General features: G+C 62.9%; 1 protein-coding gene across 1 annotated transcript in view; it reads left to right on the top strand.

The window, feature by feature from the left end:
- Nucleotides 1-3726: 3726 nt before the first annotated feature.
- Nucleotides 3727-20530, top strand: part of BMP1 (bone morphogenetic protein 1) — a 19473-nt gene continuing 2669 nt past the window's right edge. Inside the window, exons 1-15 of the mRNA XM_015648895.1 lie at nucleotides 3727-3881; nucleotides 11716-11829; nucleotides 11905-12054; nucleotides 12141-12258; nucleotides 12898-13076; nucleotides 13238-13343; nucleotides 13694-13818; nucleotides 15419-15534; nucleotides 15751-15853; nucleotides 16821-16937; nucleotides 17012-17157; nucleotides 17337-17532; nucleotides 17607-17732; nucleotides 17826-17986; nucleotides 18073-18253. Of these exons, the coding sequence (XP_015504381.1) occupies nucleotides 3743-3881; nucleotides 11716-11829; nucleotides 11905-12054; nucleotides 12141-12258; nucleotides 12898-13076; nucleotides 13238-13343; nucleotides 13694-13818; nucleotides 15419-15534; nucleotides 15751-15853; nucleotides 16821-16937; nucleotides 17012-17157; nucleotides 17337-17532; nucleotides 17607-17732; nucleotides 17826-17986; nucleotides 18073-18253 (2077 nt within the window). The 5' untranslated portion in view covers nucleotides 3727-3742. The remainder of the gene's footprint in view (nucleotides 3882-11715; nucleotides 11830-11904; nucleotides 12055-12140; nucleotides 12259-12897; nucleotides 13077-13237; nucleotides 13344-13693; nucleotides 13819-15418; nucleotides 15535-15750; nucleotides 15854-16820; nucleotides 16938-17011; nucleotides 17158-17336; nucleotides 17533-17606; nucleotides 17733-17825; nucleotides 17987-18072; nucleotides 18254-20530) is intronic.

Raw genomic sequence — 20530 nt, 5'->3', positions numbered from 1 at the left:
GCCACAGCCTGGGGGCTCACGGGAGAGCCTCCCCCGAGCGTGGCTGCCTGACCTGAGCTGCCCTGTCCTGCTGCCAGAGCCAGGCTGGCCTGAAAAATGGGTCTGTCCTCTGCCAGGCTGGAATAAAGGAGAAGGGCAGGAATCAGGTCTGGGAGCTATTCCTGGAGCTGGGCTGTGCCGAAAGCAGCCACGGCCACCAGCCGCTGCCCGAGGACAGGGATCGTTAGCACTGGGATGATTTAGGACAGAGATGCTGTTGGGATCAGGAGTTATCAGGATCAGTCATTGCAAGAACTGGGAATTATTAGGATTTTTGGGATGAAGGAGCTGCTGCTGGGTTCAGGCTTTATTAAGCTCAGGTGTTATTAGGAGCAGAATGCTGGTAGTATTAGGATCAGGAATTATTAGGATCAGAATGTTGGTGTTATTAGGGTCAGGGGGTGTTAGGACTGGGATACTAGTGTTACTGGGATCAGGTGTTACTGGGATCAGACTTTATTAGGCCTGAGATGCTGGTACTATATGGATCAGGAGTTACAAGGAGCAGGATTTTAGTAGTATCAGGCTTTATTAGGATGGGATTCTGGCATTATTAGGACCAGGAGTTACTGGGATCAGGACATTGGCCTGGAGCTGACAGGAGAAACATGGAGCAGCCCATCCAATCCCCCAGGAATGGGAGCCCACCAGTCCCACAGCGGCCTCATGCCAGCCCCAAAATGGGGACCACCAGCCCCCACACCTGGATCCAGCCCCTTTCCCCACTCCTGGCACCAGGGAAGCTGCTCCTGCCGGGAAATCACAGCTGCAGCTGGCTGGGATGTGGAACATCCATCCAAGACCTCCTGCAGCTCTGGGGTGTCCACTCCCAAACCTTCCCTGACCCCCAGACCCCCTCAGCCTCCTCCCGAAGGCCAGAGCAGATGGGGGAGGCAACAGAAAGTTGGCAGAACCCCCAGGTCCTTGTGCAACAATTCCAGTATCCCGATTTCCAGAGGTTTGCAGCACAGTGGGGACCTCAGGGGTCCTGGCAGGGGAAATCAGAGTAAAACCCCCAGTAGATGCTGGGATTGGGGGATCCCATCCCCAGGAAAGTGCTGGGAGAGGGGGATCCCACCCCTGGGAAGGGGAGGTGCCACCCTCCAGCCACCCTGGCTGGTACCACTGTGGCCACAGGGGATAATCCAGTGCCAGTCACTCACTGCACAGGGGTCTCCGAGGGGCCACTGGTCCTGGTTCCATGGGGGAAAAGATCCTGGAAACACCCTGGGCTGCTCTTTGCTGTGCAGGTTTTGGGGATGGAAGCCACAGAGAGCTGAGGATGGGATCCAGGAATGCTCCTGGCAGCTCCCAGTGTCCCCCAGCCTGGTGCCAGGCCTTGGCATTGCCCACCTGCCGCTCCAGGATGCCCTGCGGGGCGGGCAGGCCGAGGTGGGAGTGCTGGAATCTGTGTGCCCGTGCTGGGTGACATCCACCCAGGGCTCCTGGGATAAGGACATTCCCAAACTGATGCTCAGGCCGGGTGGGATGCTCAGCTCCTCTTCCAGGTTGGAATGCCGGTGGCCGGTGACCTCCAGAGCCACCAGCACGGCTGAGAGGGAGCCGGATCCCAGGAGCCGAGCCTGGCGTGGGAAAGCCGGGCTGGGAAAAGCCTCCTCAGAGAGCCACGGCTCCCCGGAGCGCTCCGTGAGAAAGGGGCGATCTCAGGGTGGAAACCAAGGGCTGGATCCTGAGATCATGGATTTACATCATCCAGGGACTCAGCCCGCAAACATCCTCCCAGGATGAAAACAAAAAGTATTCCAGAGCCTCACTTGTTTGTTTTCTTGGGAGACCGGCTCGGGGCTGGAGTTGGTTCCAGAGGTTGCTCCCCAAATTCCCATCCCTGGGATGTGACGTGAGGGCCGGGGGCAGAGCGGGGATGCGGAGTCAGCCCCATTTTCCGGGGTTTATTTATCTGCATTGAGGAGGAAAGTTTTGCTGGATGTGGGTTTTGCAATAAGGGAGAAGGAGGAAAACATCCTGGGATGATCCTGATGGGGGAGGAAAACAACGGCAGAGATAACGGGTGAAGGAGACTCCGTCATTCCTGGTGGGAACAAGACAGGCCCTGGATGCAGGGGATCCCCAAAAGTGAAGGGAAAGAGGATTTGGGGACAGTGAGCAGAGCCTGGATGCCGGTGTCACCCAGTGTGTCCCTGTGCAGCTCATCAGACATAGGGAACACTTAAAACACTTAAAATGTTAAAAAATGAAGTTACCGCAAGCTCTGGGGGTGCTGTGAGAGGATGGGGATGGGTTTGTAGGAGCGGCACGGGATGAGCCAGATCCTCTCAGCCCCATTCCCACTGCAGCATTCCCAGGCTGGAACATCCCAGGCCCCTGCAAGGACACTGCAAGGGGATGGGGCTGTGTCTGCACCTCGGCATCCTCGGACACCCTTGGATCGCCCTGGGGGGCTTACCCTGCTCCCCACTGGGAGGCTGACCCAGCTCATCCCCATCCCGGGCTGCTCGCCCACGCTCCCCGAGGTGCTCATCCTGATTCTGGGGTACTCATCCCACTTCTGGGGTGCTCATCCCACTCCTGGGGTGCTTGCTCAGCTTTTGGGGTGCTCATCCTGATCCTGGGCTGCTCATCCCACTTTTGGTGTGCACATCCTGCTCCTAGATGCTCATCCCACTTTTGGGGTGCTCATCATGCTTTTGGGGTGCCCATCCCCCTTTTGGGGTGCTCATCCCGCTCCTGAGCCCCTTGCCTGCCATTCCCAGGGTGTTTTTCCAGTTCCTGGGGTGCTCGTTCAGTCCCTGGGGTGCAGGATAAGGGGTAAAGAATCAGTGATGCAGGACTGGGAGTCCCGGACCGGGGGATTTGGGGTTGGAAAATGCGGGGACTGCGGGAGCTGGGATGTGGGGTGGGAATTTGGGGAGCTGGAGTGGGACCCGGGGTAATGTGGGGGTGTGGGGTTGGTGCTGGGGACACGGGATGGCACCGAAGGGACGGATCGCTGCTGGCAGATGTGGAATTTTGTGTCCTGGGAGTATCGAGGGGCCGGGATTGGTACCGGGGAATACCAGAAGGGACCGAGGGGTGGCAGGAACCGGGCCGGGGGCACCGGAGGGGAGCGGGTGGGGAACGAGGATCGGACTGGGAATACCGGGAGGGACCGGATGGGGCAGGAGAAATATCAGGGAGTGGGATCGGTTCTGGGGGGCGGGGGTGGGATTTGGACAGGGGAGAACGGAATGGGACCGGCGGAGAGCAGGATCGGTACCGGGGAGAGCAGGATCGGTACCGGAGAGCACGAGATGGGACAGGAAAGGCTCGGCAGGATCGGCACCGGGGGATGTGGGGCGGTACCGGAGAGGGCACGATCGGTATCCGGGGATGTGGGACGGTACCAGAGAGGTCAGTATCGGTACCGGGAAACACGAGACGGGACCCGGGGTGTGCAGGACGGGACGGGACGGGACAGCCCCGGCCCGGGGGATGCAGGAGCGGCCCCGGGGGCGGCGGAGGGGCAGGAACGGGGGCTGCGGGCCAGGTCCCCGCAAGAGCCCGTCCCCGCCACCCCCCCGGCGCTGGCCCCGCTCCCAGCCCTGCGCCCGGGGCTGCAGGGGCCGAGCTCCGCGCTTGAACCCGCCCCCGCCAGATCTCATTTCCCTAAAAAAAAAAAAAAAAAAAAAAAACGAAGTGGGAAAGGAAAGAGGTAAGTGTTATAAAAGAAACCCCGGCCGAAGCCATGGCCGGGCTGCGGAGCTGCGGGCTGCTCCTGTGCCTGCTCCTGGCCCGGGCCCTGCGCTTCCCGGACTATTCCTACGTGCTGGAGGAAGAGGAGGAGGACGAGGAGCCCCTGGACTACAAAGACCCCTGCAAAGCCGGTAGGTGCTCTGGGGGGATGCGCGGCGGACAAAGGGGAGCGCGGGGGGGCCGCGGGTGCGGGAACGAGCGTGGCTGAGCCCCGCACACATTTCGGGGCTCTGCACGGCCGAACTCGGCTCCGCCGCCCCGGGCCGGGGAGTCCTGGCCGCCCGGGATGGGGGGACGGGAGGAGCAGAGGCCGGTCCCGCTCCGGGATGCATCTGGTTGTACTTAGGGTGAGGAGCAGGGGGGGCTGGCCCGGCGCCCCCGCTTTCTGTCCCCGCTCTGGGCTGCACCGGCAGCTGTCAAAGGCGGCGGGGAGCCCCCAGCCCCCCATCCCAGACCTCCCCCTCCATCCCATCCCACCACAGAGCCGGACCCATCCTGCACCCCCATCCCAGCCCCCATCCCCGAACCCACACTCTGCACCCCGGGGCTTTCTCCCTCTCCCGCAGCCAAAGCTCGTCCCAAAGCCGGGACACCCGCGCTGGGCTTGGGGTCCCTCTGCGCCGGGACAGCGGGTCCGGAGCTGCTCCCCAGTTTTGAAAGGGCTGGGAACAAATTTGGCTCTGCGGGTGGGGAGAAATCCCTGTCTCCCAGCGCGAGCTAAAGCGGATGGAAGGATTTGGGGAGGGGGGAAACTGAGGCACCGGAGGGCCGTGAAGGGCTGAGCCCGACGCGAGGGCCGGGGTCTGGCAGGGGATCACGTTTCTCTATACTGGCATTGTCTGCGCTGCGAGGCGGCTGTTGATATAACTCTGTCTACACGAGGGCTTTTTTCTGGCCAAAAATCCTTCCCTTCCTGCCCTCCCGGGCTGAAACAGCAAGGCTTGCAAAACCGTCCGGGCAGAGCCGGCTGGAGCCTTCCCTCCTCTCCCGCTTCCTCACCCTGAGCGGCGGAGACGAGGCTTCACCCGCATTAATGAGCGCTGTCCCCTCCTCGCCCCGCACCCCAAGACCCTCCCGCACCTCCCGGGACCGGCTGTTGCCCCCTTTCCCATTCCCGTCCTGTCTTTATGGGATCCTGATGGGATTTAATGACGGGAGCTCTTCCTGCGGACCCGGGGGGGGGGTGGTGGTGGGGGGGGATCAGGCCGTGCCACGCCGGGGATTCACCCTCGTTTGGCTCCACAGGACCGAGATGATGAAATTCAGTTTTCTGGGAAGCCGGAACCCCCTGGAATCCTCCCGACCCTCCCCGTGGCTTCCCCCTGACCCACCGCTTTCCCCCTGGCATCCCATGCGAGGGTTTGGTTCAGTTTTGGGGTGTTGAACCCCCCCTCCCGAGCTCTGGGCAGTGCCAGAAACAGCCAAGCACCGAAATTTTGCCACCGCGGTGGCTCCGGGAAGGGAAAGCACCGGGAGAGGGATTTGTGCTCCTCATGCCAGAGGTATCCTGAGGCCAGCGGCTGCCCGCGGCTCGCCGGCCACCCCGGTGGTGCCACCCGGTGCCAGCGGAAGGGGAAGAGCCTCCCGTGCAGCCGCGTCGCTTCCAAGGATGCCAAAACGGGAGAGCGCTGGGAGAATCCAGCCCTTGGAGCAGCCCCCGGGGAGGAAGGAATCGGCCCCGGTTTCCCTTCACCCTTCACACAGCCAGGTCTCGGTGGCCGGAGCAGCCGCCGGGTCAGATCCGGGTCGGATCTCCGGTTGGGAAAGGCGGCTGGAATCGCTCCCAGCACCCCCAACTGTGCTGGGACAGTGGCCCCAGGGCTCGCTCTGCCTCATCCCGGCCGAGCCGGGGGGGTCGCTGAGCAAATCACCCACTGCGATGGGGGCCGGGACCCCTTGGGTGCCCCCAGCACCCGGAGCAATGGGGTGGAACCCATCTTGCACTCCGGGTCAACTCCACATCCACATTTTGGGGTGCTTGGCTAAACTGGGGGGCTGAAACCCCCCATTCCATCCCCCTGCTCCATGGGGAGAGGCACACGGGGGTGCAGAGCCCCTGAGGGTTCACACAGACCCCCAAAGTGGGTGTTTGGGGGGATCTTCTCTCCCAAACTCCCCTGGGGAGCTCAGCATCACCTGCACAGCAGAACCACGGGACACATGGATGGGACTGGGGGTCTGAGCCCCATTTCCCGGGTGTAGGAGCTTCCCAGCAATGCCTGGAGTTCTCCAGCCTCCGGGATTTCACCTAGATTACACTTTCCAGGCGTAGCCAACCCAGGCTACTGGTTGCAGTCACACTTGTCAAGCTGCCCAAAAATATTTTCCAGCCGTTATATGTCACTTATTCATGCAGGGTAAAAAATCCACCCGCGGAGCCGGGGCCGGCGGGAGGCCTGCGGTTCAGGGCTCGGCAAACCTTGGAAATCTCAGGCCGATCCCGGGATCTGCTTTATCTTTGTGTAATCACCCGTTCGGAGCTGCGGCATCCTCCGGCGGGGCCCGGGGTGCCAAGGCGAGGCCGGGGGGGCTCGTTCCTCGCTGCCCTCCCTTTCCTGGCTCCTGGGAAAAGCCTCGGCTGCTGATTCACGTCGTGCCCAGGGGGGAGACGGCGCTTCCTGAGGCTTTATCCGCCGCCGAGCCGGGGCTGGGAAACACATGGCCGGGAGGGACGGGGCGGCCCCGGGGAAACCCGGGGAGAACAAAGCGGCCGGGAGGGGATGCGGGGAGAGGACGGAGAATGGCTCGCCGTGGGGTTTCCCCAATTTTTTTTCCCGGGGAAGGATATTTTCCGGGCAACAACGAGTCCTCCTGCTTGCCTGTGGCTTTGCTGAGGATTCTTGGAGGTCTCTGGAGAGAAAACGCTGCATCCCGCAGAGCCCTGGGAAGCCGAGGTCCAGCTTGTCACCTGGCCCAGGGCTGCAGGAGGTCACTGCGGGCGGAATTTGCGTGGCAAACCGCGCTCCACGCAGGGGGGAAGACAGTGGGAGCATCCCGAGCCGTAGGAGGGTCCATCAGGGAGCTGGGGAGGGGTTAAGGTGTGCCGGGAGGGGGGACGTTTGCAGCCAGAACCCTGGGGAGGACGCCCAGAGCTCGGGGAGCCCTTGGGAGCTGGTGTCCTTTGGCAGAGCTGGAGACAGGGACAGGAGAGCCTGGGATGCCCCACGAGTGTGGAATTGGGTGTCAGGACCCGTCCTCATCTCCATTCCCTGTTCCCGCTGCCTCCAGGCTCCTCTCCAAAGTGACAACAACCCCCCCGACATCTCCTTGGCAGTGCAGTTCCCAAATATTTTCCTTTCCAGCAGCTCTCCCTTTCACAGGGACGGGTGCTGTTGGCCCGGGACGTGTTTTCCTCGGTGACCTGGCTTTGGAGAGGGGATGCGGGGAGACCTCGCTCCCTGCACACGGCTCCTTCCATCCCGGGGCTCTGGCACGCCTCAGGTTTGGCATCCTCCACGCCGAGCCCTGGAGGAGGCTTTTCCTCCTTTTGCTGTCACGGAAGAGGAGCAGAAGGAAAACTCTCCCCTGGAGTGATCCAACCATCCCTCCTACTCCCAACCTGCCCCCAGATGGACGCTTCCTGCCCCTGGAATTTGTTTACTGCCCGGGATGTTTATTAGAGGCTCCACGGTGCTTATTTCATGGCCTGGAGCAGGAAAGGGCTCGGAGCCTGAATGCCAATGCCCAGGGCTGGGGAGGAAATTCGGCTCGGGGTGCTCAGGGAAGCGTTGGCAGAGAGGATAGCGCCTTGCGCCAGCGGGAATTCGGGATTGGAATCATCCCTCCACCTTGGATGCCGTGCTTGAGCCTCTCTGCCTTCCCCAGCTGCCCCAGTGCCAGGTGTTGGAGCAGCCCTGAGCCTCCCAAAAACACCAGCTGGGATAAGGATGCTCCAGCCGAGAAGCAGGAGGTGGGGGATGGCGGTGACCGAGATCGCAGCGCTGGCTCTTGAGGGGGGGGTGCCCCGTGCTGCTGACTGGCTCTATCCCCCCGTGCCTCAGTTTCCCCACTGGCTGCACGGGGGCCGTGATCTGGCCTGGCTCCCAGCCTGGCCTCCGAGGTTTGAATTCCAGCTTTGTGCCCGCTGTGCTGCTCGGAAGGTGCTCTGGGAAAGCAAATATTCCTCTCCCCGGCCTTTACAGGCTGGCTGCTCCTTCTCTCCTGCCGCCGGCGAGGGGCACCGGGAGAGGGGCAGCGCCGGTGCCGGGGGACAGGAGAGGAGCTCCGGGGGTCTCCCAGGACCACTGCGGGGACCCGGCTGCTCCCCCCCACCCCTAAAATCCCGGTATGCTCCGCATCCTTCCACCTGCCCCACGCCGAGCTCTGTGGGTAGGGCAGACCCCCGGGGCCAGAGGGACCCCCCAGTGCAGAGGGGTCCCCTCTAGTCGGGCCACGGCCCCGACGTGTTTTGCGGCGCAGCTGGGCCGGCGTGCGGGGGCGAGGGGCGGTGCGAGGAGCATTCCTCACATATTTAAGGGCTCTGAGAGCCAGTGGGATGCTGCTCCGGTGGCTCCGCGGCTTCACAGCCCGGCTGAGGCCCGGGTACACCTATTTAAAATCTCGCTTTCATCCCGCTCCCGACTAGGAGCAGTTCAATCCTTGCTTCCTTGCACATCCCAAACCCTGCCTGCACCGGGAGTGATGCTCGGGACTCCAAAGAGGACTTGGAATGACGGGGATGGAGCTGCTGAGCCGCTGAGGGAATGCAGGGCTGGGCGGGTGCTTCCCATCCTGCGCGGTGCCCCTTGAGAGCTCCTGGGACCCTCGCAGGGATTAAAATCCCTCCTGCTCAGGGCATTTTCAGCACTTGTGGGACCTCAAAAGGGTGAGGGTCTCTCCCTTTGGTGGGATCTTCACAGGGCTGAGGGTCCCCCCTGCCCAGTGTCCTTCAAGGGCTGCCGAGACCCACAGGAGGATGAAGATCCTTCCCAGCTGAGGGTCCCTCCAGCCCTGCACCATGCTCGGAGCCTCCTCTGCTCCAGACTGACCTGGAATCTGATCCCGTCCTGTTTATCTGCAGCCCGCTCTGCCAAGGCTTCCCCACGGCTCTGTTTGCTTTTCCCGGCTCACCAGAACATCGCGTTCGCGCCCCTTCCCACCGCTCGTTTTATTGTGCTTTCCCTGCAACACCGTTCCCAACCTTGGTGGGGCCCGAGGTCAGGCTCATCCCAAAATCCCAGCGACGCCGGAAAGCTCAGGCCGTGGCTGCCTCCTGCTCACCTTGCCCGGGGGGTGAGGGATGCTGAGCTCCTGCATCCCGGGCAGGGAGGACAGGAACCCTACAGGGGATCCACAGAGCTATCAGTGGCCAGGAGGTGCCTGTAGGATCGGGATGGGGGTGCTGAGGGGTTTGGCCCGGGTCCGAATGAAAAACCTTGTTTGTCTAAAGCTTCAGCCCCGGCGTTACGTCACCGTTCCAAGAAACCGAAAGAAAACACTGCACAAGAAGTCAAACAACAGAGGAGGGCTGAGCTATCTCCCGGCTGCGGGAGGGGGGAGGGAAGAGCTCCGTGGGAGCAGCTCCCAAGGGCTGGTTGTGTTCTGGGGGGTGGGAGGGATGTGCAGGGATGGAACTGAGATGATTCCCCTCTCCCCTTCTTCACTCTCGGCTGCTCCGTGCCCCACGCCTGGCCTTGGAACTGGCGTCCCTCTGGCACCGCATCCCCCCCTCTGGCACCGCATCCTCCCCTCTGGCACCACCATGGCTCGGACCTTGCCCCCAGCGCCTCTGTGGCTGAGCAGGGGGCAGCCCCTGAGGCACAGCCTGCGGTCTCCCGGGCTCAGGGACACCAGGACACCTCCGGGGACCCGTGTTCCGTGCTTTGGGGTCTCTTGGGCACCGCGCCCTGGCAGGGTGAGGGGATGTGCTGCAGGTGCTGCGGGTGTGACCCCTCGGGGGTTGTGTCCCCCTGCTCCAACCTGCGCTGGGACTGGGACCTTTCCTGACAAGAGACCCCAAAGTTTGCAGAGGGTCCCCCTCACTTTCAGGAGGTCCCCCTCACTTTCAGGAGGTGCCCCTCACTTGCAGGGGGTCCCCTCACTTTCAGGGGGTCCCCTCACTTGCAGGGGTTCCCCTCACTTGCAGGGTGTCCCCTCCACCTCTCTCACATGAACAGGGAAGGGACAAGTGGCAGTAGCGTGGCAGTGTCCCCAGTGAAGCCCCTGGGGGAGTTTAACAGTATTTGGGGGCTTCTGGTGAGCAGAGACCCCCCCTGCCCCCACAAACTATCCCACATGTCACCTCTGCTTCACAGGGAGTGAGTGGGAGGAGGACGTGACCGGAGCCCGAACCAACCTGGAAGTTTCTCAATCCGACACTCTGGGCTTGGCCCTGACGTGTCCGTGCAGGGATCGCTGCCCGGGCCCCCCCATGGCCCTGCTGACCCCTCCGGGAGCCCCCACCCACCGCCCCCCGTGGGCTGTGGGCTTCTGGGGGAGCCTAGCTGCCTGAAACCGCGAGGAAAAGCAGCCCCCCATCCCCGGGCTGGCCTGCCCGGCTCTCTCACGTCTCCCAAATCCCTCACATATGGTTTATATATCACTTGGCTCCGCCGGCTCTTGCTCGGCTGTAAGCGAGCTTACTTTCCCTTGTCTTTCCATGCAGCTCTTGGCACGGGATGCTGGTCCTTCTCCCCTGCCCTGGTCCTCCCCCGCGCTGCCCGTTCGGACACGTCTCTCCCGGCCCCGGGGAGGGTGTGGGGAGGCCGGGGCCGTTCCTGCCTCTGCTCTGCCCTCAAATTGCAGCCTGGCCGTGCCAGCCGCGGGTCGCTGCCAGGGGAGGTGCCGGCCCCGGCTTGTTTGCTCTTCCCTCGGCGCTGCCACAGGTCTGCTCTCCACTCCGGAGCTTCCCCCGATGGGATTCACCCACCAGTCAGTGCTGGGGACAGCCCCAAAATGTGGCTCTTTCACCCCAAAGCGCTCCACACCACTGCTGGAGCGAGGTTTGGGCTAGGCGCCATGGAAGGGGATGGGATCCAGTCTGCTCCTCTGATCCCATGGCTGTTCCTCCCACCCCGTGCCGGCTTTCTGGACCTCTTAGGGTTATCCTAATTGTCCCGCCTCGCCTTCATAATTAGTGGCTCTTTTGGGATCCATTCGCTAAGTGCTTGGAGCGCGACCTTGGCTCCACTCGCCCTCATCCCCTGAGCTGCTCCGGCCACCCCGTTCCCGACCACTGCCCTTCCCAAGGGACAGCGAGTCCAGGGGGTTCCAGGCACCCTCTGCTCTCCCCAGTTCCCCCCAAAACTGGTGAGGAACCCCGCTCCCATTCCACCCCACTGCGGCCACCTCCGGAGCCGCGGCCTGACCTTGGCCATCCCCGTCGTTTCCTCGGGAGCAGCCGCGTTCCCGGGGCTCAGGGCCAGCCAAGCTGCGCGTGTCCCGCGGCCCTGAGTCACGGAGAGGCCATGGAACGGAGGACAGAGAGGAGGAGGAAGGGTTCTGTGTGGGGTTATGTCCCCGGTGCTGGAGGGGGGTCCCGGCCCCGGCAGACGGCCGGCTCCGTTCCTGCAGGCGCTGGGCGCAGCGGGAGCTTCCCGGCCCATATGGCTCCGCTCCGCGCTGGGAGATGACTCAGAGGTCGGGGCTTGGAGCATCCTGGGGCTGTCGGAGCTCGCTCTGGGCTGGGGGGGCAGGAGTCGGGCAGGAAGGGGGTCCTAAAAAAAAATAAAATTGGGGGGTAAAAAAAAGCAGTTTTGCAACACAAATAATAATAGAAAGCTTAAAAATTGATGGATGGGTTTTATGCAATCCAGATGTGAGAGCAGGGCTGGCTCCAGCTGCTGGGGAGTGGGGGGAGCCCGGTCAGCACCATGTTCAGTTGAAGGAGAGAGAGAGAGAGGAGGAGGATGAGGAAGGGTTTGCCTTCATCTTCCGTGCTTGCCAGGTGTGGAGGGGCTGGGGAGAGTCACCCTATGGGGTTTGGGATCCACAAAGGAGGGTTCACACCTCCTCTTCCCCTCTCAGCCGCCTTCCTGGGTGACATCGCCCTGGACGAGGAGGACCTGCAGCTCTTCCAGGTGGACCGGGTGGTGGACCTGGCACGTCACACCATCACCCGCCTGCCCTCCAACTCCTCAGGTACCACTGTTCCCCCTCTGCCCCTGCCCGCCTGCATCCCTGGGGGCCTCCCCTGCTGACCCCCCGTCCCCACAGGCAGCAACGCCACCAGCAGCCCCCGGCCGGGCCACGCTCGGCGCAGCCGGGGCCGGCAGCGGGCCCGGAGCCGCCGCGCAGCCACGTCCCGGCCGGAGCGAGTGTGGCCGGATGGGGTCATCCCCTACGTCATCAGCGGCAACTTCAGCGGTGAGTGACAGCCAGCCGAGGGGTGTCCGGCCCCGCTGTGCCTCAGTTTCCCAGCCGGGCTGACCCCCCCTGCCGCCCCTCCGCAGGCAGCCAGCGAGCCATCTTCCGGCAGGCGATGCGGCACTGGGAGAAGCACACTTGTGTCACCTTCCTGGAGCGCAATGACGAGGACAGCTACATCGTGTTCACCTACCGGCCCTGCGGGTATGTGCAGGGCTGCTCCACCGCCTGTCCCAGGAGTCTGGGGCTCGGTTTTGTGGGGGGACGTGTCTGTTTGGGGTCCAGGAGGTGCCGGAGCTCGGCTCTCGCCACCGGGGGATGAGGTCGGTGGCGCGGCATCAGCCCGGGCTTGCAGCGGGGCTGACGCCAAGGGAAACAGGGGTTTGGACGAGCTCAGCGTCTTCACACGTCAGGGCATGGCCCTGGCCAAGCACATGGTGGTTAGGAGAAGGATATCCCCTGGAATGGGGGCCCCTGCGTGGGTGCAAACCCCGAGGCCGGGTCCAGAGCATGCGGCTGGAGCAGCTCAGCTGCAGGGCAGGGGCAAAGATGGCTCCTGGGAGCGGGACTGGCACCCATGGGAGCAGGACCGCAGGATTTGGGGCCGGTGCAGCCATGCCACGACGTGCTGTGCCATCCCATCCCAGCAGCTGAGCTCTCCCAGTTTCCAGGCAGAGCTGAGACTCAAGTTCCTCACCTGGGCAGGCTGCCTGAAGTTCCTGCATCGAGGATGATTCCCATGTGCTTTGTGGGACCCCCGCCCTGATTCTCCTGGCTGGGGAACACCAGGATGTCCACGGCACCTCCCAGAGAGCCGGGAATCACCTGGTTCCTCCCCTTCAGGTGCTGTTCCTACGTGGGGCGCCGAGGAGGGGGACCCCAGGCCATCTCCATCGGTAAAAACTGCGACAAATTCGGCATCGTGGTGCACGAGCTGGGCCACGTCATTGGCTTCTGGCATGAGCACACACGTCCCGACCGGGATGACCACGTCTCCATCATCCGGGAGAACATCCAGCCAGGTGGGGATGAGCTTCCCTCCTCTTCCTCCTTTTCCTCCTCTTCCTCCTCTTCCTCCTCCTCCTCCTCCTCCTCTTCCTTCTCCTCCTCCTCTTCATCCCGGCAGTGGGGTGCTGCTGAAGTTGAGCTTTCCCTGGCAGTGTCTCCATCCTGTCCTCCACAGGGCAGGAATACAACTTCCTGAAGATGGAGCCAGAGGAGGTGGAGTCGCTGGGGGAGACCTATGACTTTGACAGCATCATGCACTATGCCAGGAACACCTTCTCCAGGTACAGCCCGGGGTGTCCCCTTGTGTCCCCTCACACCCTGGGGACAGCGGTGCAGTGTCCCCAACCCCGGGGACGATTTCCAGCTGTGCACAGGGCAAATTCCCTTGGAAAGGGCTCCTCTGGGTGTGTAGGGCGGGATGAAACCCCTCAGCATCCCTTCCCAGAGCAGGGAATTGCTGTCCCCGCGGTCACCTCCACTGGGGACATGTCCCCGCTGACTCACCGGCCCGCAGGCTTTAATTAGCCGGGCTGCTTTTAATTAGCCAGGCTGTTTTTAGCATCCTTCCCCCGGTGGCAGCGGCACCACAAGGCCGGTGATTCCCACCCGGCTCATCCCTTTCCTGCCCCAGGGGCATCTTCCTGGACACCATCCTGCCCAAATACGACGTGAACGGCGTCCGTCCCGCCATTGGCCAGAGGACACGGCTCAGCAAAGGGGACATTGCCCAGGCCCGCAAGCTCTACCGCTGCCCAGGTGAGTGTCACTGAGTGTCACTGCCCCGAGCACCCCCGGGGCTGTATTTCCCAGGAAACACTCGGTTTCGCCCCAAATCTTGGCAAAAGCAACATCATCCTAGGTGGATTCCCTGTTTCCAGGGTGTTTGGGGTCCTCCATGCTGTGGGATTCACTAAAGAGCACTCAGGGTGCCTTCCTCCATCCACGGAATTTTGGGGGTCATGAGAAGAATCTGTGTGAGGGTGTCCTCGGCTGTCCTCTCTTCCCACTCCTCTGAGAAAAGAGCATCCCCCCCAGAGCGTTATCCCAAAACATCCTCTCTGGGGCATCTTCTAGGAGCAGCCCTCAAAAGAGCATTCACCAAAAGCATTCCCAAAAATAACCCCCAAAGAAATCCCCAAAGGGCATCCTCCAAAAACATTCCCCAAAAATCATCCCCCAAAGAAATCCCCCAAAGAGCATCCTCTAAAGAGCATCTCCGAAAAAACATCTTCCAAAAAAAAAATCCTTCAAAGAGCATCCCCCCAGAGGATCTTCCAAGAACATCCCCCTGACAAATCCTCCAAAGACCATTCCCCAGGAGCACCCTGCGAGAGCAGAGCATCCCCCGAGAGCATCCCCTGACCCCAAAACACCTCCTCAGAGCATCCTCCAAGAGCTTCCTCTGCACTCACAGAGGTTTGGATGAGTTGGGACGGGACATTCCACCAGATCCCGCTGGGGCTGGAGCGGATCGTGACCAGATGTTGTCACCTGGAAGGGCTCTGGGATGGTGGTGGTGGCATTGTCCCAGGCACGGGGTGGCTGGCACGAGTCCCCCAACAGCGAGCACGTGCTCCGGGGCTGCGCTGGCAACATCTGCAAGGAGTTTGGCTCCTGCACGCTCCTGCTTAATTCCAGAAACTAATTAGCAGCCTGGAAGAGGGACGTTTTTGTGAGGGGCCCCACGGCAGTGCCGCTTTCGGGGGTGCAGGAAAAGTGATTAGTTTGGAGCAAGGAAAAGCAAAAAAAATAAAAGAAAGAAAGGAGAAGCCCCCACACCACCCCAAAAAAGCCTCTCTGGATCACAACTTTCCCTTTTTTGTTTCCACTCTAAAGCAAGGAGGGGAAAAAAGGCAGCGAGCCCAGGTTTCAAACCGCCTTTTTTGCACCATTTCACCTTTCATCTCGTGCCCCCCTGCTCCGAGCGGGAGGGTGGGGAGGGGGGCGTCCGCCTTCGCCCCCTGACAGCGGCAGCGGAGCTCCGTGTGCCGCGGCCACGGTGTCATGTGGCTTCCAGATGGCAGCGCTGGGCCAGCTCCAGCCGAGGCTGCCGAAACCTGCCCGGAGCGCGGGCGGTGAGCCGGGCCCCGTGGCGTGGCACGGCACGGGGGGGCCTGCAGCGCTCCTGCCCCCCGGCCACGGTGTTGGAGGGGTGCCACGGAGCCGGGAGCCGCTCCAGGGAGGATTTGGAATAGTGGTGATGCGGTTTTTTGGGTTTTTTTGGTCCTCGGGGCTGGGAATTTGGATGGGAAAAAGGAATCAAGGCTTTGATTCCAAGGGGGTGAAGGCAGCGATGCCCTTCCCGCTGCTTGGTGTTTCCCTGAGGGATGTGAACCCTGCTTTTCTTCCTTTGTAGCCTGTGGGGAGACGCTCCAGGACAGCCAGGGCAACTTCTCCTCCCCGGAATTCCCCAATGGATACTCTGCCCACATGCACTGCGTCTGGAGGATCTCCGTCACTCCCGGAGAGAAGGTACTGACTGCTGGGCCAAAGGTTCCCACCCCCTCCCAGCCCTCCTCTCCCTCCTCCCAGCCTTGTTTTGGGGTGTCCCGAATCCCAGCATCTTGTTATGGGGTGGGATCCTCTGGGCAGAGTGGGTCTGGGTTCCACCAGGTTCCCCCTGGCTCCCGGCAGATGGGGTGTGGGGAGAGCTCACCCCACGCTCTTCCTGCTCCTTCTCAACCTTAGATCATCCTGAATTTCACCACTCTGGACCTGTACCGAAGCCGGCTATGCTGGTACGACTACGTGGAGGTGAGAGACGGGTTCTGGAGAAAGGCCACGCTGCGAGGTAACAACCCGGGGCCTCCTGCCCGCTCCTCCTGCCCGCCGGGGCCGGCAGCGGGGCCAGGGGATTCCCTCTGCCTCTCTCCCTTCCTGCCTGATATTCCAAAGTCCTGGGGAGGGGGGAAATACACCCCAGAGGGGTTATTGGGGTGAATGGAGCTCCAAGTTTGGCCCACACCAGTGAAACCAGTCTGGATGATCCAGCTGGCTGGCATATCTCTCCCCAGGGAGTGCCAGGGTCCCACTCCCACCTCGAGGAGCTGGATGTTCCCCAGGGAGATTCCAGCGTCCTCGTCCCATCCCTGTGATGTTCCCCAAGAGATGCCAGTGTCCCAGTCCCACCCCGAGGAGCTGGATGTTCCCCAGGGAGATTCCAGGATCCCAGGCCCATCCCCATGAACTGGATGTTCCCCAAATCCCAGCTGGGCCTGGAATCAGCAGTTTAAGTGAAACAGCAAGAAAAGCTGGAGGGGACAGGGGGGACAATCAGGGAGAAGTGAGCTTTGGCTCTAGGCTGGAAAGGGGCATCGGGGGCCACCATGAGGAGGTGGCCGTGAGGAAGAGGAGGTGGTGAGGAGGAACAGGAGACGGTGGTGAGAAAGAGGAGATGGCAGTGAGGAAGAAGAGAAGGTGGTGAGCAGGGAGAGGAGGTGGCTGTGAGGAAGAGGAGGTGGTGAGGAGGAAGAGGATGCAGTGGTGAGGAAGAAGAGGTGGTGAGGAGGAAGATGAGGTGGCAGTGATGGAGAGGTGGTGATGGTGAGGAAGAGGAGGTGGCAGTGAGGAAGAAGAGGTGATGGTGAGGAGGAAGAGGTGGTGGTGAGGAACAGGAGGGGGTGGTGAGGAAGAAGAGAAGGTGGTGAGCAGGGAGAGGAGGGGTTGGTGAGGAAGAGGAGGTGGCAGTGAGGAAGAGGAGGGGGTGGTGAGGAAGAGGAGGGTTCCAGCATGGCAGCCCAGCACGCCTTCCTCCCCAGGCAGGTTCTGTGGGAACAAGCTGCCCGAGCCCATCATCTCCACCGACAGCCGCCTCTGGGTGGAGTTTCGGAGCAGCAGCAACTGGGTGGGCAAAGGTTTCTTCGCCGTCTACGAAGGTAGGGGGGAGCAGTGGGGCCCAAGGGTCAGCGGGAGGCCTGGGGGGGCTCAGGCTGCTGCTCCTCCCTTCCAGCCATCTGCGGGGGGGACGTGAAGAAGGACAATGGCCACATCCAGTCCCCAAATTACCCCGATGATTATCGGCCCAGCAAGGTGTGCATCTGGAAAATCACTGTGTCCGAGGGCTACCATGTGGGATTGACCTTCCAGTCCTTTGAGGTGGGTCCGTGTCCCCCCAAGGATGGGGAGGGGTCATCTCCTCATCCCAGGGCTCCCTCAAGATGGGCTTGGGGCTGCTGCATCCCTCAGCACCGCCTCCGTGCCTCAGTTTCCCCACACAACAGGGGCAGGAAGGGGTGCCGGGACAAAGCTGCCCTTGTTCTACCACCCCCCACCAGATCGAGCGTCACGACAGCTGCGCCTACGACTACCTGGAGATCCGGGATGGGAGCAGCGACTCGAGCAGCCTCATCGGCCGCTACTGTGGCTACGACAAACCCGACGACATCAAGAGCACCTCCAACAAACTCTGGATGAAATTTGTCTCTGATGGCTCCATCAACAAGGCCGGCTTCGCCGTCAACTTCTTCAAAGGTTTGGGGGCTGCTCTGGGGGGTGCTGGGGGTGGTCGCAGCCCCCTGGCCGCTCACCCCCCATACCCTGCCCAGAGATGGACGAGTGCTCCCGGCCCAACAACGGCGGCTGCGAGCAGCGCTGCGTCAACACCCTGGGCAGCTACAAGTGTGCCTGCGACCCTGGCTACGAGCTGGCATCCGACAAGCGCCGCTGCGAGGGTGAGTGTCCTCTGAGACCTCCCAAACCACCCCCCAGCGCCCCTTGCGGTGTCCCCAGCCCCGTGGAGTTGACTGGGTGGTCCCGCCCTGCAGCCGCCTGTGGAGGTTTCCTCACCAAGCTCAACGGCTCCATCACCAGCCCGGGCTGGCCCAAGGAGTACCCCCCGAACAAGAACTGCATCTGGCAGCTGGTGGCCCCCACCCAGTACCGCATCTCCCTCCAGTTCGACTTCTTCGAGACCGAGGGCAACGATGTGAGTCGAGGGGAGCAGCCCCTCTCTGCCGCTGGTGGCCCCCGGGGTGGCACCGCCGCGTCCCCAGCCCCGTGTCACCCCCCCAGGTGTGCAAATACGACTTTGTGGAGGTGCGCAGCGGGCTCACAGCCGACTCCAAGCTGCACGGGAAGTTCTGCGGAGCCGAGAAGCCCGACGTCATCACCTCCCAGTACAACAACATGAGAATCGAGTTCAAGTCCGACAACACCGTCTCCAAAAAGGGCTTCAAAGCTCATTTCTTCTCAGGTAGAGCTGCCCGCCTCCAGAATGGGCTTCCCCTGCCCTCCCTCACCCAGCCCACCCCCCCGCTCCCCCAAACCGCTGCTAACGCTCCTCTTGCCCGCACCGGGGGTGCAGCCCCCGGTCCCAAAACCCTGCAGCCACAGGCAGCCCAGCTGGCAGCACATTTTGGGAGGTTTTCTCCTCTTTTGGAGGACAATTGGCTCCTACTTCAGAGGTGGGGTTGCTCTCAGGAGGTCTTCAAATGGCCAGGGGATCCAGCTGGGCACAGGGGTGTGCTCGGGAGCGGGTGCTGCACCCTTCGGGTGGCATTCCCAGGGTGGGGGGACGGTGACACCTCGCTCTGCTGCTGCTGCTTCCCACTCTGCTGCACGGCACCGGCTCCCTCCGCTTCCCGGGCAGGGCGCTCCGCATCCCGGCGTCAGCATCCGGCCACGCCTGAGCTCCTCGGAGCGATCCCTCCTCCCAAAAAAACATCACCCGCCTCTCCCTGTCTGCCCCACGGTCCTCTCTCCTCTCCTGGGCCACCCGACCAGGACACGGTGTCACCTTCGGATGGGTCTCGTGGGTAGGGATGGGGACACGGAGAGAAATGCTGGAGGCAGCCGGGGCTGGACCCTGGGCTGGGGGCTGCCACGGGACCCTCGCTGTGGCACAGTGCCCCGGACACCATCCCGGCTGTGAGAGACTCGCAGTGCCTCCCGGACCCCACCGTGAGCCTCCCTCTGCGTTTTGGCTCCGTCGAGGACATTTTTGAGGGGCAGCGAGGCTTCAGGAGCAGTGGGACCGGCGTTCCCCAGAGCCCCCCGGGATTTCCCGGAGCGGCAGAGCCCCGCGGGGCCGAGGTTCGAGTGTCTTTGCTTTATTTGTTTAATTGAAACCAAGGCGAGTAGGGCGGCCCAGGGGGCCCAGCCGTCGTGAGCCGGCACCCTCCACAAAGTGATTCCTCGGGGAAGCCCAGCGGCCGAGCGGGACCACGGGGCAGCCGGGTGAGTCTCCCCCCAAAGCACTTCGGGCTCCTTTCCTCTCCCCTTTTCCCTCTTTTCCCTCATCCCACTGGGATGTGCGGTGACCGTAGACCACCGAACGCTCTCCTCTACGTTTCCCTGCTCAGGTCTCGGGCTTTCCCGGCAGCAGGACCACCCTGGAGGACTTGGCCACAGCGGGGTCCCTCCTCTGGTGCCCCCGGGGTTGCTCCCTGGGCAACAACCTCTCCCGTGCGGCCCCTTTTTGGCCGCGGAGGGTCCCCGTGCTCCGGACGGGCCCCGTCCCTCGGTGCCGCGGGCAGCCTGGAAGTCTGGGCACCCGTTTATCCCCGGTGAAGACGTGACCCCTTCCTCCTCCTCCTCCTCCTCTTCCTTCTCCTCCTCTTCCTCCTCCTCGCGGGCCGGGGCTCCGTCGGCTCGCGCGTAAGGATGTGCATTCCGCCCGGGAATCCGCCACCGTGTCAGCATCCAGGTAGGTCCCCCCGGCTCTCCGCCGAGCCCCGCCCGGCGCTGGGGGGTCCGCAGCGGGGGGAGAGGCTCTGCCGGGGGCTGCGGGGCGGTGAGCAGCCCGGAGCCGTCGGATGCCCGTGGGGGAGAACGGTGAGCGCACGGCGATGCCGGGTGGCGGCGAGCAAGCTGGTTGGAATAAAGGATTGCTAAAGACACCGACCCGGTGGGCTTCTTTCCGCTGCCAACTCTCTCCTGCTCTTGTCTCGCCCGCCCAGGCTCCCTCCGTCCCGCCAGCTCCCCCCGCGGTGCTGGAGCTGATCTGAGCACAGAAGCCCCTTCCCATCCCCAAACGGGCCTTTCCGCCTCGCTTCCTCCTCCCTCACACCGAGGAGACGTCAGGTTACAGCCTCCGCTTGAGAGGCGGCCGCGGGGCCGGAGGGCCGGGGCAGGACCCCCCTCGCCGCTGGCTCCTGAAGGGATCCCGGCTCCTCTCCGGCATCGCTGTGAGCTCGGAGCGGGACGCTGGGGGGACTGGTGCCCGCTTGCTCCTGGCTTCCCCCCGCCGCGGCCCACCCCCCAAAACAGCGCCCCGTGGGCAGGGGGAGCGATGGGACATGGAGGGGTCTTTGGGGGGGGTGCTCGGGGAGGGGCTGACGAGCCCCGACACCGGCGGTAGGGAGCTCGGGCAGGTGGTGGGAGGTAAGTCCGGCCAGCTCGGGGTGATCCCAAACCCCTTCACTGCCATTCCTAGGCCGGACACCCCTAGGAACCCACCCAAAGCACATCCTCATCCTTCCGGACCCAGCCCGGTGCCCCCTCCTCCTCCTCCTCCTCCTCCTCCTCCTCC

The sequence above is a fragment of the Parus major genome, chromosome 22, assembly GCF_001522545.3.
Source record: "Parus major isolate Abel chromosome 22, Parus_major1.1, whole genome shotgun sequence".
Classification (NCBI taxonomy): Eukaryota; Metazoa; Chordata; class Aves; order Passeriformes; family Paridae; genus Parus; species Parus major.
Note: the sequence above shows the minus strand (reverse complement) of the source record. Positions and strands in the feature narration are given on the sequence as shown.